The sequence below is a fragment of the Argiope bruennichi genome, chromosome 6 (assembly GCF_947563725.1).
Source record: "Argiope bruennichi chromosome 6, qqArgBrue1.1, whole genome shotgun sequence".
Taxonomy (NCBI): Eukaryota; Metazoa; Arthropoda; class Arachnida; order Araneae; family Araneidae; genus Argiope; species Argiope bruennichi.
The window spans coordinates 43,836,620-43,856,242 of NC_079156.1; the positions used below are offsets into that span (position 1 = coordinate 43,836,620).

General features: G+C 32.5%; 1 protein-coding gene across 1 annotated transcript in view; it reads right to left on the reverse strand.

The window, feature by feature from the left end:
* Window positions 1–8,847: 8,847 nt before the first annotated feature.
* LOC129972675 (patanin-like phospholipase domain-containing protein atgl-1) overlaps window positions 8,848–19,623 on the reverse strand; it is a 62,788-nt gene continuing 52,012 nt past the window's right edge. Inside the window, exons 7-9 of the mRNA XM_056086895.1 lie at window positions 16,692–16,827; window positions 14,990–15,097; window positions 8,848–10,477 (exon numbers count right to left, since the gene is read on the reverse strand). Of these exons, the coding sequence (XP_055942870.1) occupies window positions 10,111–10,477; window positions 14,990–15,097; window positions 16,692–16,827 (611 nt within the window). The 3' untranslated portion in view covers window positions 8,848–10,110. The remainder of the gene's footprint in view (window positions 10,478–14,989; window positions 15,098–16,691; window positions 16,828–19,623) is intronic.

Below are 19,623 nucleotides of genomic sequence, written 5' to 3' on the forward strand. Positions count from 1 at the left end.
AAAAAGTTCGCATTCTATAAGAGGTATTTAAAAAAATTCCGTTAATGGAATAGAAAATTGTTTCAATTTATCATAATATAATTGTTAAATTAGAATGTTTATTTGATTTTTCAGCTGTTCGTTTAAAATGATGTTGCCCTAAATATTTTAGGATTTTGTTTCAAATTCCAGGAAAGCTGCTGCAGTTGAAAAATTAACAACAAATGAATACAAAATAAATGAAATCAGCAAAGCACTGTAATTTTTATATAATACTCTGCAAATTGCAAGTAAAATTTCCTCAACTATTAAAAAAACACAATTTTAATCTGACATTAGCCCCACTAGATGGCAGCACTATTCACATCATGGTTTTAAAATATGTGAAGAATATTTACATTTTCTTGCGTATGTTCAAAGAAATGTCAAAAAGTTTTTCATCAACGGTAAAAAAAAAATGAAGCAACAAATAAACTAAAATATCTTCAAGTTAAACAAAAGTGGAACAGAATTTTTCAATCGTTGTATGCATTATTTTGCAACGTGCTTCTGTAGCAGAGTGGCGCAGTGGAAGCGTGCTGGGCCCATAACCCAGAGGTCCGTGGATCGAAACCACGCTCTGCTAGTAATTTTTTTTTCCAGTTCAAATATTATATTTATTTAGAATTAGAATTAAAAATTATTTATTTCGCAAAACCTGATAAATACTTGTAGATGATTAAAAGCATTTCCAATATAAAATTTTGCAACATTAAAAAACAATCACATTCATTGAATTCATTTTAAAAAGTGGTCCTTCAATTGTATCAAACGATTTCTTGGTTTTATCCATACTTTTCTAATTAATGTACATCAAGGATTTAAATTTAAAAATTACTTTCGAATTTTAATCCTCAGTCATTTATTTACACATTAAATATAATTAGAATATTGAATGTAGATTTTTATGTAAGAAATTCTTGCCGAAGATTTTATTCCGATTGGAATTATCAAATTTCTTTTGCTCTGCTTCTATAAAAATTCTTATATAATTTCAAAGATTTTCTTAAATTTCTTAACAATTTCTTGCTTGAAGTAGATTTATTAAATATCAAACGAATGTTTGATTATTTCAGAGGAAGTTTTGAGGGGATTTTCGGAATTTAAAATGAAAATTTATTGAAGTTTTTTCTTCTTTTTTTAATGAAATCAGATATACCGGTTTTATTGCTTCTTTTTTTCTTTAATTATATAACGTATTCCATTTTTTGTGAGGAATATATCCTCACGAATTGGCGGTATACGCCTTAAATAAAAATGGTATTTACAACTAAAAAAGAAACAAAAAATGTTTTTGTAGAGTATTATTGACAGAAAATTTGACGACTAGCATTTATAAAAATTTACCCTATACGCAATTTAAACGGTTTTTCCCAAAAACATTTCGGCACTTTTTTTTTTTTTTTTTTAACTTTCTGGCGTACGTGGCATAGAGAAAGTATTTTAATCGTCAAAAAATTCGAATTCGAGATTTTGACGAATCTCCACGTTTTAAACCTTCTTGGATCGAAAAACACATTTTAGGAAAATGTCTGCCTGTCTGTAACAAAGATAACTCAAAAAAAGCTTTGAGCGGGACGGATGAAATTTGGTATACGGTTTTTAAACCAGATTTGTAGATTTCTATCACATTTTGTGCAAAATCCGCTAAGCAAAAGTCTGTCTGTCAGCCTGTTCGAATATAACACGATAACTACAAAACAAAGGGTGCTTGATAGATAAAATTCGGTACACAAATTTAATATCTACAGTATAGACATCTATCAAATTTTGAAACAAATTCAATTAGAAGTTGGACTCTGTTGGTCTGCATTTTCAGAAGAACCAAGCTCAAAAACGATAACCCAAAAACGCAATGACATAAATATATCAAATTTAATATGAGATTTTGTGACTACAAATGCAGTTTTGTGTCAAATTTTTGTTTCAATCGGATGAGAAAAACACAAATTCGATTTTAGTATACTATTAATCGCATGTCAGGGATGAAATCGCCAAAAAATTCGCCAAGCATAACATGATAGTTTAGCAAAAATGGGAAATTATCGCCAAAGGTTAATATTTCGTTACTATTGTCAGTCAATGCCATTCAAGGCGTATTTTAGAGAGTATGCCTGCCATGCAATGCAACCTTTATTAGAAAGTATGCGAAAAAGTTCTGGGAAACTACTCCGGCTGCTTTATTAAGTAATTATAATGCTTCAAAAAATGTTAGCTTGATTCTTTATATTATTTATTACAAAGATAATCTTCACATAACTGTCAGAATATTTCTGCAGATCTTCACTGACCATAATCTCTTAAGTCAGAAACAATTCCTCGTTTAAAATTAAAACGCGAAAGCTAGGGTAATTTTGATAGGACTTGAACGGGCGAGTTGTATGTTGTACATAGGGTAAAGCTCTTGTGCGAGTTCAAGATGGGACATCAGGCTCTAAGTGGGTGGAAATAATGAGGGGTTGAAATTCTTCTTTCCTCATAATTTCCATGCAATTGAAGATTAACCTTTAAGCTTCGGCAATCCAAACTCGAAAAAGTTACTTTGAATGCGGGCATTCAGTGAGAGAAACTAGAAGATGCTTTCCCCTTCTTTTAAAGGCGTTTGTTGAAGATAGCCTCTTCGATTTCAACCCCCCTAGAGTTAGTGGGTTATCTGTCCCCCTCCGTAGTAAGAGGGTTGCTTTTTTTTTTTTTTTTTTTTTTTTTTTTGCTGTTTCGCCTATTCCGTACCCTAGAGAAGGCTTTTAATCTCAGTTTTATTTATTATTTTTTTTCCTGAAAATTATTCCAGCAATTCTGTAAGAGAAAATATTGCATTAAATATTATGATACTAAATAAATTGCAAATGCGATATCTGCTGAATAGTTTAGTACATTAAACAATAATTTTACAACTTTTCAATTATATTTAAAATTAAATCAATTTCTCAAGCATTACTGAAGCTGTGAATTTAGCTGGCAATACTTGAACACAGCGTTGTGAATTTTATTTTATTTTTATAATTTTAACTCATCAATTTTAATAAAATGTAACGATTTATTTATAATGTATTAAAGATCCTAATTGTTTATATTTTCTTTTTTAAAGTATTCACATCTCTTCGTGCATCACACAGATAACAATTGTCTGCTGTTTTGTAAATTAAAAACGTCTTTAAAAGTTTTTATAATATTATATTGCTCTCATAGAAATCGAATATAATTTTTATTCCTAACATAGTTCGAACGGCTTTTAATATAATTACTAGTAACGTTTTCCTATTCTATTGTCGATTCTTACAATTTATAGTGATTTTTTTTTTTTTTTGCTGAGAATTTCAATTACTTATTGCAGTGTAGTATTTTTGAAAACTATGCTCAATTTTGCAGACAATAAATAACTGAATTATAACGAAAAATTATTTTTCTGCAGAAAAATTTACTAATACGGAGGTAATTACCAGATTTTAGACAATTAATTTTTAAAAAGTAAGATTAGATGTGGTTTACTTAGAATTCGATACATAAGATTACATTGCGATAATATTACGTTGAAAAGTAGTTAGCAAAAAACTTTAAAAAAAATTTAAAACAATATCTCTGGCATTCTAAATGATCAGCATTCGTTATTAAATACAAGTTTTACTAGCAGCTTATTTAAATTATCTTTCAGAAATGCTTAAAATTAAATCTAGAATTAATAACTTTTTTATGCAGCTACTTTATTTTATTTCGATACAAATATTTTTGGAATAATTTAAGTGCCTAGTCTCAGTGTATTGAAATGAAGGTATAAAGATTTTAATATTTCTCTTCTGATATAGAAGAACTACTAATTATTATTTTTGATGGATTTTAACAACCTCCTTCAATATTTTAAAAGTAGAATTATAACTTTTAATGAATGATTAATTATAAATTATTAAATCAATCGATTTTAAAAATTATGAAAATTAATGGTAAAACCGACAGCTTACTTAAAAATCAAAACCAAAATGTATTTTTAGCAGGAATATATCCAGTTCAAGTATTAAAATTTAAAACTGGAAAAAACTGTAGGTCGTTTTAATACTGTGTTAGACTAATACATTAGTGACTGGGAAGTATATATGCCCAAGGCTCCAGTAAAAGGAGGAGGGGTAAGCATGAAAACACTTTTTGTTACTTTGTCACTTTTCAATGTAAAATGTAATGACAGAGTAAAAAAAAAAAAAAAAAAAAAAAAGGAAGTATATATGCCCAAGGCTCCAGTAAAAGGAGGAGAGGTAAGCATGAAAACACTTTTTGTTACTTTGTCACTTTTCAATGTAAAATGTAATGACAGAGTAAAAAAAAAAAAAAAAAAAAAAAAAACGAGGTTCCATTTAGTTTTTCTGCATCATTTGTGAGGAATGGGAGCGAAGAAGTAACAATTTGTCTAGGGTGCCGATTACCCTCAGAAATTCTTTTTGTTCAAATGATTAGTGAATTCTTTCAAGTAAATTCTTGGTTCAAATATTTAGACAAATAGATGGGTCCAACTATAACAATATATTATTATAAAGTTACAAAATTATATTAAGTTAAAATATTAAGGAATTTATAAAGTTACAAACTTAAGAAACAGGCGGAAAGACGAAAGTTTACAACGAGTATTTCCCACAAATGAAATTATGCAAACTCATTCCATACCTCTTAGGAATGTTACTTAACAAAATGCTGCCAAAGCAGGGTTCACAAGACTCACTAGCGCCAACAAATGATAATAACAACTGCTGGACGAAATCTCCTGACCCTTAAGGGGTGCAACACAAAAGGGAAGCGATTTTATAAGGCAATTAGGGTTCAGCTGGAAAATTAAAGTGGGGAAACGAAATTCAAACTCGTTACTGGTACAGCATTTGTAACGAGCCGTAAGGAAAGGTAAAAAAAAAAAAAAATCTGGTACAACTGTTGTACCGGCTGTAAGCTAGAGGTTAAAACCAGCACAGGTAATCTCTTTAAAACTTTTTCGCATATTTTTTAATAAAAGTATTATCCACCGCCACCCCGTGCAAAAAAATTGTGAACTTTTAGTAAGGCAGAAAACGCCTAGCCTGGCTTTGGCGTACAATAGTAACGAAATATTAACCTTTGGCGTGAATTTAGTATTTTCATTGAATCTATCGTGAGATCCTAGACGAGTTTTTTGACGATAAATACTTAACATGTGGTTAATAATATTCGAAAATGAAATTTGTGTTTTGGACACGTTTTTCCCAACTGAAAGAAACCAAAATTTGACATCAAACTACAATTTTATTCGCAAAGTCACATACTACATTTGGTACACTTAAATTGTGACGGTTTGATATGAGCGAGGATAGAACCTGGGACCTTGTGGTTCGCAACCTAGTAACATGCCCATAATACAAAAGCAATTGCTCGTGTAGCGTAGCTGTTAACTGGCTTATAAGCTATTCACTACAAAATCTATACGTTTACGTTTTTGAGTTATCTAGCTTACATGCTACTGAAGATATAGACGTATAAACAGTCAAGCGCTAATTGTTTTTGGTTCAGAATTTGGTAGCTATCTATACTAAAAATGTTAAATCTATGTACCGAATTTTATCCATCTAGTTTTCTTCGTTTTATAGTTATCGCGTTAACTAGTATTCGAATAGTCAAAACTTAATAGAAATCTACGAATTTGGTTTACAGATCTTTAATCAAATTTTAGCCGGATAGCTCAAAGTTTTTTTTTTTTTTAGTTGTCTTTGTCAAACATATTGCCAAAAATAGGTTTTCCAAACTCAGTGAAGTCTGAAATTTGGCGATTCGTCAAAATCTCCAGCTCCAATTTTATACCGAGGATCAATCGCATCGTTGCCAATCTGGTGGATTAAATTTTGTTAAAAAAATCCTTTTTTGGTCCTAGATAGCTACGATGAACTACACGCGATTTTTTTAACCCTTTAAAGGGCCATTTTTTTTCTAGTCATATTATGTTAAAATATTTTAAAGCTTGAAATTAGAATAAGAAAAGGGATTCATTTAGCTTATTAGATAAATTTAATTTGATTCGTTAATTAATTTGGTTAATTAATAATGAAGTAACAAATCAAGACGCATCATTTTGTCTGAGATAAAGAACTGAAGCATCTAAGTTTCTGACTTACTAAACAAATTTGTCAGAACTGATGCCAACCTACATAATTTCATACAAAGATTGATAAATTTGGTGGGAAGCATACTTCCCACGACCCTAGAAAGGGTTAATAAATAAGCAAAATAATTAAATAAACCAGACTTCAATAGTAAGGCACGAGCAACGTAATTCAAATAAATTTCCGACATAAAAAATACATATAATAATAATCCTCACATAAATAATCATTATTTTTATTATTAATCTGATCATATAAAATAAATAAGCAAAAATGTCAAATTTCATAACAGAGCTTTATGCTTTCGTCCACACTATCCAATTAATTTTAATCTTTCTCTTAAATTTACTAATTATTAATAGTTATTCCAAATTATGATATAGAGGTGCTCGTGACCACGTTATCACACTGCGGAACATCGAAACATCACAACATTGCCACTGCCAATACTTTCCGCATACAGTAGACTCCAGAGTATCCGGGCCAATGTGGTAGCAGGGTAGGCCGGATAGGAAAAAAGCCGGATAAGCAGGAGTTCTATGATTTTTTTTTTTTTTTTTACGTATACCAAAAGACAAAGTTGTCATACCAAAACTCGCTGTTATTTTCTCACTTCTTATTGAGTACTAAACCCTCAATTAATCTCAAGTAACCTATAATGTGAATGCGGCAGCGGCCCGGTAAATCTTAGAAGCAGTTGCCGGTAACAAGTCAAGTTAAATTAGAAGGCTCCGTACTTTTTTTTTTTTTTTTTGTCGTGTGACTATTTTAAGCCAAATTTTGAGCAGTAGCTTCTGAGGGTAAAGACCCCTGAGCACCTGAGGGCAAAAATCTGACTTCTAGCTCAAATGAAGATAGCACACACACACTCGCTTGCACAGCCCCTTTTTACAGAGGGGGAGGGGCTCATTCACGCACCTCACAGAGAGAAAGAACACAAAGAGAACCAGCATGCCAGAACCAGGACTCGAACCCGGAAAGCCAAGATGGCTCCGTACTGGTAGTTTATATACTACACTGCATGTTTCAAGAATTTATTAGAATAAAAGTAAGTTAAAAGATATAAACTGTCCACATTTTAACATAAATTCTCTGATGTCTAACTTAAATGCAGGAAACATAAACAATGTTGCCAATGCAACACCTGTCCTCTCTCGTTTAATTACGGTGAAAGAAAACTAGGCCGGATAGTCACGAACCGGATACTCGGGAGGTTACAGTACTTCGTAAAAGTGAAAGTAAAAAAGACTCGAATTAAGGGAATTGTGGATTCATCATAACGGATAAATTTTGCATTGAAAATGTTACCTATGGTTGCAATTTCTTAGAATTGCAGCTATACTGAAAATTATGTTTTGAAGATAATATATAAGAACTAAAAATTATGTCTTAAAGTGATTATCAAACCCGTAAGTGCCTAACTCTGAGACAGCCCTTTAAGGCATACATGTTAGACTCATTATATGCATTCTCTTCCACCTTTTCCGTCCGCGTAACTCCAATTTTTACGGAACTAGAAGAGGAAATGGTGGTGATAACTTTCTTTTCCTTATATTTCAGGTCAAAAGGAATGTGCCTTTGCCTACTAACTCACTGGTTTTTTTGTTGTTGTTTTTTCGTTTTTTACGTATGAAAATTCAATAGTTTTTTTTTACCTGATATACCGGTTTGATTGTTGCATTATTTTAATTTTATAATATTTACAATTTTGAAGAATACTTCTAATTGTTATCGAGAAATATAATTATTTTCTTCGTGAATTAATCCCCTCGACGTGGGAAACGGATGGAGGGAATTAATGGATGAGGGGTTCCATGAGTAATTAAGAAGAATCTTGCTTATACGAAGTGAGGCATAGTATTAATTTGGAGTTTAGTTACCTCTATTTCAATAGCGGGACTGTTGTATACAGTACACTCCTGAGTACCGGTTCACGCTTATCCCTCCTAGTTTTCTTTTATCGTAATTAGAATAAGGAATTATGAAGGCACGGTGTTGCATTGGCAACATTGCCAAGGCACTGGAAGCCGGCATTTGCTACGATCTTCCTCCATGTCATGTGCAACATGCAAATTGTGACAGGAAAAGAGCAGCGCCTGTTCGTTGTTCATTGTTTCGTAAGTTTGTAACGGATCTCATTTATTGCGGCAGTTCCTGATTATAACTGCACAGTACTTACAGTATTCGTAAATTGTTCTTAGGGTGCGCTAAATGTTTTTTTAAGTGTACCATAGTAAAGATTTCAAAATGGGTGAAAAACGAAAAAAAAAAAGTGATTATGGAGAAGAAATCACGCGCTATACAACGACTAGATTGAGGAATAGCAGCAAAAAATATAACTTCGCAGTTAAGAGTTATATAAACATATATAAGCTATCATACAGAGCTTTCTATTTCAACTCGACACTTCACCGACAACAGCTTCTATGATTCTCCTGGCCGCGTTCTCCATTTATTTCGCGTGGCTTGAAATAAATGGAGGGCTTAGTACTCAATAAAAAGTGAGAAAATAGTATTAAAACAGCGAATTTTGGTATAAAAACTTTATCTTCTGGTATTGGTGAGCAAAGAAATGAGTTCTTGTTATCCAGCCTACCCTTCCGACACTTTAGGCCGGATACTCGGGAGTGTATTATTGTACATCAAAATTTAGAGACTGGACTTAGATAAATTATTGCAAAATTTATATACTATTTTTAAACTAATAGGAAATAAAATTAACAATCAACAACATCATAAAGTGGCACAGCCATGCTTTATTTCAGAAAACATACGAAAACACAAAACGGAATAAACATCACAAGATATGCTTATGTAGAATTTTTTATATAAATATTTTTATATAAAATGTTTCTGAAATATCAATTTTTATAAATCTTAAACAATAAGCAATATCTCATAAATAACAATTTTTAAAAACCATCTATTTTTCACAATGGTTTTTAAAACACATTATAAAGAATCACAATAATCATAGTAAAATGCAGGCCACTTCTGTAAGTATATTAAAGTTGATGCACAAAATGGCAGGCATCAGGTTTGATACCTTTAGTCAAAAATGTACAGATATGAATATAAAAATGGCAACAACAAAAGTAACTTGACACTATAGACAATACAAAATTATCCCGGAGCTTGTATGAAAACTCATTTTTGCACTTATGGGAATATTACTTCTAAAGACGGGTTATGTTTCAAGATTGCCTCAATCAGTGGCAATATTTTGAGGCAGATAAAGGCTGCCAGGGAGAATAGATATCATGAATGGCAACATTTTGAGACTGAGAAAGAATTCCAAAATGTTACTAAAGAATGGTTATATTTCGAGATTAAGAAAGGCCTTTAAGAAGAATCCTCATGATTGCCCCAACAATTGGAAATATTCTGAGGCTGAGAAAAACTTCCAGAGACAATAGATCTCATGAATGGTAATATTTTGAGAGTGAGAAAGGATTCCAAAATATTACCAATGAATGGTTATACTTTGAAACTGAGAAAGGCTTTCAAAGAGAATCTCATGATTGTACCAATAATTGGTAATATTCCGAGGCTGAGAAAAGGAAATAAAAGTTCTAAAATATAGATTACCTGAGTTGTATATTGCTCGCCAACTCTTGCAAGATGAAAAAGAGTTTATTGTCATGTGTGTTTTTTAAACATTCGTACTAATGTTAAGAATTATTTTGCCGACCGACGACTTCTAAACTACTTAAAGAGAAAGAATCTCTTTTAAAGGCAAACCAAAAACTTTGTACCAATTTTGAGATCTCAACTGGAAAAAGGGTAACGACCAGTAAACAAAATTTTCGGAAAATGCAATTCATAATTTATACTTATGGCTCCAAAACAATTCATGGCAAACAGTATCTAACAAAGAAAGCAAATCGTTCGTCCGTTTAAAAAATTGCAACATCAATATTTTAAATATAACAAACTCAATAAAAGACTAGTGATGTAAAAACAAATTTAGGATTATTTACAACATTTAATTTTGTACAGTCAACTTATGAAAAGAATTATAGTCCATTAAAACAGAATTACAGTTCTGATGCATATTAAATATTGTATTTCCAATGCCGTAACAGTCGTAGCCTTTGTCCAATCTGTCTTCAGATTGCTTTGAACTGTTTTCATTGTCTTCTTCACGGCCATTTAAAGAAGATTCTTCTGGACAACCTTCACTAGATTCATCTGACTCATCTTCACTAGATTCCTCTGGTGTATTCGAGCCACTCATTGTCTCATCACCACTTGGAGGACCAGAACTATAGTCACTGTCATTTGCAGAAATGGATTTAGAAGTCACACGAGATGTGTAGTTAATGGTTTCCAGGCTTCCAGAGTTTGCGTTACTGAAATAAATAAAAGTCACGACATTTTATAACTACTATATTAAAAATACTAAATATCTATCTAAATGTCATTATCAAATATTATTAATTGGGAATGTTCTACCCTCGGCCTTTTGGTATAAATCCAAATATGGGTCCAATTCGAACTACAGTACAAAAATAATTATACTCATGCATTGAATCAATAAAAAAAATCCATTAAAAGTCAAAAATACACAGCTCATAAAAGTTAAATGATATTCCACAATGAATACAAATCTATAAAAAAAACTTTTGATTTTTTTTTTGATTGAATAAGAACAACAGAAAAGCAGCCGACAATGTCTCTCGATTGTGCAAAGAGAAAAAATCTGACAAACCGTCCAATGCTTTTCATAGCGTTTCTTGGGCTAGAAGTTGTCCTGGAGCAAAAATGGCAAATGACCGCATAAAAACTGATGACCATTTTGATCCTGCTTTATACCTTTTCGTTGTCATAGTTGGATTTAAAGAGGATTGAATAATCCATAATATTAATTATCATAATCTGACTCCATGTAAGGGTTTGGAAGCAATCACTCTACATTTTACTATCAAAAATATAACTTTATTCCACATACAACGACATCATGCGCCTTGTCCCTGGAAGCTACTCTGATTATATTCTTCCGCGCTCTCTAAGGGATGAGAATGCTGAGTCATGTTGCACCTCAATGCCATTGGACGATTAAAAGAGATGACACACACGTCACACTTTGGCGCACTTTCTCCGAGAGAATTAAAACAATCGCTACAGATTCTATCATGTGTAGAAAAGTGTCTCGCAGTCTTTCCAGTGCCTCCAACATTTCTTGAACTGAAAGTTGCCCTGGAGTAAAAATGATAAAGAATCCCACATTCAATTCTATGTCCCGTTGCTGTCGGTTTTGAGTCTGGTCAGGCAACAGAAGATATCTGATAAACCGACCGGTGCCTCCAACAACACTTCTTGAGCTGGTACTTGTCTTGGAGCAAAAATGGCAAAGGAACACAGAACTGCACATCATATTCTATGTTTATGTTCTATGCTTTGCCAGTTTTGGATCTGGCAAGGGAAAGGCGAGAGATCTCGCAAACTATTAAGTGCCCCCAAAAATATTTCTTGAACTGGAAATGGCATAGTATTCCCCACAAGAATTGCTGAGAATGCTGATTCTGTTCTATGCCCTATCGTTGTCAACTTTGGGTCTGGTAAGGCGAAGACAAAACATTTGGCAAACTTTTCAACATCTCACGCATTTCATGAGTTTGAACTTGCACTACATCAAGAATGGTAGATCTCTCAAGAACTTCTGGGCAATTTGTTTATGTTCCTTCACAATCTAATGCTTTTGCAATGATGGATAATCACACACTCTACCAAATGACAGTCTATAGAACTCTCGTCCAACTTGGTATATTTATGCTTACCCTCACAAATAATTTTCCTCTAAATTTCTCTGTCTTATTATTGCTCAAATTTCAAAAAAATACTTCTTCAAGGGCGCGTATACACACACTTCTGATTATCACCCACTAATGAATTTTTAAACCGTTAAATATATTTCTAATTTGAAAAATGCTTTGAATGTCGTAAAAAAAAATATTTGTTATTTTCCATAAGTGAACTGCTGAAAAAAATTATGAAGAGTAATTTTTTATACAATCCTCTGGTCTTATCATTCATATTTAATATAATAATCTCGGCATTTGAAGTTTCATTTCACTATGACCTAAACTGACCGAGTTTTGAGGCTTTGACAGACACCTCAATCTCAGAAGACACCCGAGCACAAGTCAAACCTGATTGGTTTGTCAGATCAGTGAATTGAAAACCGCCAAATTCGTTTCCCGCCAATTTTACAGTAACCAATTTTTATCTGCGAAGCGGTAAGCATTGTTCCGTATTGCAAGGATAAGCAATAAACATGGAATTCAAATGTGCGTTATGAGGCGCTGAATTTTATAAAAAACGCAATTATTTTAAACGCATTAAAAAAAACAGTTCATAATATATATATATTTTTTTTCAAATATAGAAATAAGAGTTTCTCCCTGTGAAGTTATTGCCTTAAGTTCCGAACACATATGTTAAAATAGATCCAGTGAGAGTTTTGTAGATCTGTGCATTTCATTTTTATTGAAAGACAACATTTATAAACCTAATAAACCTATGTAATAACAGTTCATAATATTTTCTTTTCAAATATAGAAATAAGAGCACACTTAAAAACGTGTAGCAGACCCTGATTTCTTCTATATCAGCTTTATTATAAAACTAGTGTAAAATTTTAATCAACTGAATTACAAAACAAAATACTACACTACTGATATCTATTCCCAAATTAATTTCTCCAAAATACGCATCTAATTGCCAAAAGAAAAGATAAATAGCCAACAGAAGATTTACCATGACGTATAGTTTGAAATCATGTGATCGAACGAACCAATCAGGTTTGACTTGTGCTCGGGTGTCTCCTGAGATTGAGGCGCCTGTGAGGCTTTGAATTTCTTTATTTTAAACCAAATCAACGGTAATTGCTCCCTCGAGGTATCTTTTGACTGGCGGATCTTTCACGAGTAAGCGAATGAAATCTAAAACCATCTAAGAACAATGATTTCTCAAAGCCTTATGTCGGTCAATTTAATTGCAGAAGAGCGAAGCCTTTTCTGTTTATAATCCTTAATTGGGCGAAGATGGTATTTAAAAAAATTTAGACTTCGTAATTTTTTACAGTAATTTATTTATCAATTTCAAAAATTTAAGATGTAATTATCTACGACCTTTAATTTTTCCAAATGGAAACATATGCTTTTCTCTAAAGGTATAGAATGGAAACATATGCTTTTCTCTAAAGGTATAGAACGGAAACATATGCTTTTCTCTAAAGGTATAGAACGGAAACATATGCTTTTCTCTAAAGGTATAGAACGGAAACATATGCTTTTCTCTAAAGGTATAGAACGGAAACATATGCTTTTCTCTAAAGGTATAGAACGGAAACATACGCTTTTCTCTAAAGGTATAGAACGGAAACATACGCTTTTCTCTAAAGGTATAGAACGGAAACATACGCTTTTCTCTAAAGGTATAGAACGGAAACATACGCTTTTCTCTAAAGGTATAGAACGGAAACATACGCTTTTCTCTAAAGGTATAGAACGGAAACATACGCTTTTCTCTAAAGGTATAGAACGGAAACATACGCTTTTCTCTAAAGGTATAGAACGGAAACATACGCTTTTCTCTAAAGGTATAGAACGGAAACATACGCTTTTCTCTAAAGGTATAGAACGGAAACATACGCTTTTCTCTAAAGGTATAGAACGGAAACATACGCTTTTCTCTAAAGGTATAGAACGGAAACATACGCTTTTCTCTAAAGGTATAGAACGGAAACATACGCTTTTCTCTAAAGGTATAGAACGGAAACATACGCTTTTCTCTAAAGGTATAGAACGGAAACATACGCTTTTCTCTAAAGGTATAGAACGGAAACATACGCTTTTCTCTAAAGGTATAGAACGGAAACATACGCTTTTCTCTAAAGGTATAGAACGGAAACATACGCTTTTCTCTAAAGGTATAGAACGGAAACATACGCTTTTCTCTAAAGGTATAGAACGGAAACATACGCTTTTCTCTAAAGGTATAGAACGGAAACATACGCTTTTCTCTAAAGGTATAGAACGGAAACATACGCTTTTCTCTAAAGGTATAGAACGGAAACATACGCTTTTCTCTAAAGGTATAGAACGGAAACATACGCTTTTCTCTAAAGGTATAGAACGGAAACATACGCTTTTCTCTAAAGGTATAGAACGGAAACATACGCTTTTCTCTAAAGGTATAGAACGGAAACATACGCTTTTCTCTAAAGGTATAGAACGGAAACATACGCTTTTCTCTAAAGGTATAGAACGGAAACATACGCTTTTCTCTAAAGGTATAGAACGGAAACATACGCTTTTCTCTAAAGGTATAGAACGGAAACATACGCTTTTCTCTAAAGGTATAGAACGGAAACATACGCTTTTCTCTAAAGATATAGATTACTACTTTTTCAATTTTGTTATTTCCAATAATAAATCATCATTGGTTATTTTAAATTCCTGAATTTTATATATTCATTGTAATTTAATCAACTATCGCCTTCTCTTACCGAAACCGAATGATTTTACATTTTAATTAATGCATTTTTTTTTTATCTAGTATGATTTTAGACCATATGCTTGGCGCAGCATGGCCAAACATGACTCTTGCGCCAAAAACATCCAATACAACTAAAGATATAGAAATTAACTATTGAGCCAGAATTTAATGAACACAATGCAACATATTGTAATTATCATAAAATTAAAAAATAATGCGTTTCCATAGAGTTCTAATAGAACGTACAGGTAAATACAATAATTAAAAAATGAATATGACGTTGGTGATGATTCATCATAAATCCATAAAAAATGATTCGATTTTTCTTTTATGTCCAATTTTAGCAACTAAACTCCACATACCTTTGAAGATCGCGACAGCCGTAATATCCTCTTCTAAGGAGCTTCAAGAAGACATTCCAGATGCCATCTACCGAGAAATTTGCTCTGCCCTGCACTGCTTGCAAGATTCTGTTTGCAAATCAATATATTAAAAAAACATTAAAAATAGTTTACATCTATATATTTTAAATAATCGTCAAAACTGCAGAACCAGTCTGCCAGCTCAAACCAGGGATCCGATTTTGCAAATATTGTTTCGAAATGAAAGCTTAAGAGCTATAGATATGCTATCAATGGTCATCTTCCTTCCATTACCCGCATATCTCAAGAAAAATCTCAAAAACAACGCCTCATTGAATATTCTCAGTGGAGAAAGATCTTAGAGACGGAATTTGGACAGAATTCGGCTACATGAACAAAATTCGGTATAGAAATTTAACATCCATAGAGTAAACCTTTCACATTTTGAGCCAGATACAAAAAGAGGTTGACCGTCCGTCGGTCTACACTTTAGTAACAGAGAAATGCGATTACTCATTGGCGCAATAACTTAAATAAGTCAAATTTATTATGTGATTTTGTGACTTTGTGGGGTGAACGTAGTTTAACCCCCTTCTTCGCCAAGTTGCAATAATGCGCCAAAGCTGGCAACCACCGTTTTCTCTTGTCTTCTCAAAAACGGCGGTCTTATGCCGTGTTTTTCCGCTCACCGCGCACTCCGAAAAACACGGCACGAGACTGTTGTTGGCGATTTTTGAAAATTGCGCCAAGTAGGGGGTTAAACTCCGGTTGTACCGATTTTGTGCCTACAATTGTAGCTCTGTGTCAAAAATTTGGGTTCAGTCGGTTAGGAAATATGCGCCTAAAGCACAAATTCGATTTTTGAATACTAATAACGCATGCTAGGGATTAATAGCCAAAACTCTCGCCAAGGATCACAAGATAGATTCAGTAAAAATGCTAAATTTTCGCCAAAAAATATTTTTTAACTATTGTACGCCAATGCCATTCTCTGGCATGACAAGTTTATCTGAGGAAGTTTTGGAGAAGATCACTTCTGTTGATTTTTTAAATTAAACGCTAACCTACACGCATATAAATCTTATTAGAAATATAAAAATCACCCACACCCACAACTTTATTTTATCACAACAACAACAACAACAAAAAAGTTCTTTTTAAGTTTGAATAATAAGTATAACGCATTTAAATGATTAACTATGTCCACAAACAAGCGAAATCGGTCCAGTTGTTAAGGCTTGGAGAGCTCTGTCAGAATTTCAATTTGGAATACTTCTCGAAACTCTGAGGCCTTTAATGATTGATCATGTACCTAAAGATCAAAAGCATTTATATAAAATAAAAATTTTCGAAATCGGTACAGTGGTTGTGGGTGGAGAGTTTTCAAAATTTTCCGCCATAGAGAAGTTTTGAAATTTCTCTCGGAAAATGGAGCGGTGGAGAATAGGTAACCACAAATGACGTGTTTAGAGGTCACGAGCTCTTATATGATGCAATGATTAGCGAAATCAAACTAGTGGCTGAAGGTTTCGGAACGGTTCTTTGGTTTTTCTAAGTATTTTAAACACATAGATTATAAACTTCTGTTTAAACGAATCTCCTTCATAACAAAGTTTTTAAGTGGAATGATGATGTTTGTTAGAGATTGAACAGTACACTTGATTAATTAAAACTTTGAAATTTTTTTAAAAAAATTACTTACGAAGATATCAGGACATAACCAACTTTTGCCGTCATTATATTAGGCCAATTCAAATAATAGAGCATCTTCATAGAGCGATACTGCATGATCTTGTAGCCGAGGTTCTTTTTGTAATCCAAAATTGCCTTTTCAATTTCTGCAAGCAAAATATATATAGCTTTAATTAATCATTTAAAGTTCATTATTTTAGAAAAATCTTTGAAATATTCACTTTTTAATTGGCTGAGAGAATTTAATTTTTTCAATACTATCAAGCTTAAATTAACATAACACTCTACAAGATATATTTTTTACTTATTTATCTAGCATCCTTGTTGTAGAATTTGCACACTATATTTTATATATATATATATATATATTGTGTGCAATTTTTGATGATATTTGCACCTTATTTGACCTCTCTCTAGGGTAGAATCGAATTCAAATCCTATGCAGTAGGGATACTGAATGTCTATACCATTTATTGGCAAAAAGTAAATGAAATTTAATAGATTAACCACTTAACTGCGGAATTTGATTTTAAAAATCCTTTCTGCAGTGCATAATCAAAACAAGCGATTGACTTGGATACACGTCGAAAGCAAAACAATTGGATGCAAAGTAAATTTTGAGAAAAAATCATAAAAAAGCGAATAAATTTCTTCTTTACTGGATAAAAAATTTAAAATTCACTTTTGAAAAAAAAAAAGGTATTACAATTGAAAATTAATAAAAAAATCCCAAAATGATTGGCAAACAACTGCCAAGAAAGCAAACTTATTGGTATTATTAAAAACTATTATTTAAAATTTACGTAAAACTTATTGGTATTATTAAAAAAATCCCACTAGATGACATTTATATTACATCTTACTGAAATTGAGTTTTTATATCAAATGATAATTTTTTATTCCCACGACATGTATACACGTCGATAGCATCATAATGAAGATTTGGATAGACACATGTGCACGTCGAACGCAGTAAACGGGTTAAAGAACCTATTTGAAGTTTCACGAAGGTAATAGAGAAAGGATTTCCTGATTCAGAATTATGTTTTTATGAAGAAACAGATTTAGATATTCGCACATTAAAAATAGAAAGCAAAAGACGAACGGATGTACGCTTATTTTAGTTTAATGAGATTTATGCCCGTGTCATTTCGTTTCGATATTGTAAGAGACAGGCGTCACTTTTTTATACGATGGTTTGATGGAGACAATTCTCCAAACATTCAAACCATACCAACAAATTTGTACTAGAAGGCTAAAGTAAAATCGGTGCTATATGATGCTGCTAGTAACTTTCAGCATTGGACGCTAAACAGTTTGTAGCATCGTGTGATCAGACTAACTTATGATCTTCTAATGTGAAATATCAAGCATTCTAATTAGAAGAGTTTTTAGTGGTTGTCTATATTTTACATCCAAGTCAAAGGAAGCCACCAACATTCGTAGCATTCGATTTGCTTGTGTGGATGTACGGCTACACAGCACAAATCACATTGCTGTTGTTAATACGGTAAAAGAGGCCGGTAATACGTCTCTTTAACGAATTGGAACTAAATAATAACACTAGCAACAACTCCAATTTCTTCTTCCGCCATGCACTGGTCCATTCAAATCGCCAAATACTGAATCAAGCTTTATTGGATCAAACATACTTCACTCCTCGAAGCAGAAATATTTCTATGAAATTGAAGAATAATTGTTGATCAAATGCTGGATCCAATATTTGAGTCTACCTCCGACGTGAGACTCAAATGTTGGATCCAGCATTTGAATTTGTATTCGACAACTGTGTCGCCCAACACAAACCAGTTAATTTGGAAGACATTAGATCGAGTCTCGAATCCATGATCCTATTATGTAGAAGATATCGTGACTTCAGTATACTTAGATACTTAATACGCTCACACCGGCCTGTACCACAGGTGACTCGTACTAATATTTCATCATGAATTCGCATTGATGCATCTTATCAAGCGATGTGTAATACCGATGGCTTGCACATGAGCACTTTTCCAAGCAGTTTTACCCGATAAAGCAAAGGACTTAAAGTAGCCACCCACAGGAGAGAAATATGAACTGCAATGTCGGTGTGAACGTATTGGCTCCTTTCACTAGGATGTCTCCTCTCAGACACCAACCAAGATTGTGCATCATTTAGACCTTTTATTTATTTATTTGATTTTGATTATTAAAAATACCTACAGAGTGGTAGATGTAGATTAATTTTTCAGGGGAAACTCAACTTAAAACAATTATATATATATATATATATCCTGTATAGTTTTGTCAGTTATGTGGTCATAAGGAAGAGATTTTTTTAATTAACTTTAATTCTTATTTTACCATAAGAGGCATAACAGAGACAAAGACGGGATGAGTAGTTCGCACCAGGAGACAAGAAAGAAAGTATAAGAATTTTCCCCTTTAGTGGTTTTTTTTATACGAGATTTCATTAGGGATTTATTAGATACACGTGTCATTTTAAGAAAGGGAATCAAGTTGAAACACCTGCATAGGCTCCAGGAATTCTTTCTTTTCACTCGTGGCGTGGGAGACAAAGAAAAGGGAATATTTAGAGAGAGTGTTGACAGTAATTAAATAAAAAAGTGAGATTTGCATCAGAAAATAAGAAAATTTTAGAATAAAATAGCATGAACTAATTTAAGATAAAAAAAGATAGGAAATTATTTAGGATTTAAATTAAAGTAAAAGATATCATTACATACACATATATATTATATATTTATTTTTCGGAGCAATAAACAAGTCTTTTTATTAGATGAATAATTACGCATCGCATTACTTTTCAGAGTGCAAAGGGGGGTTTTAAGCTTCTGAATACGATTTTTAGTGTACTAATGTTGAATTTGTTGTAATATTCCTCATGTGCAATTTACTATATAAGTTTAGAAGTGAAGTATTTTACGTAGAAGCAACAATAA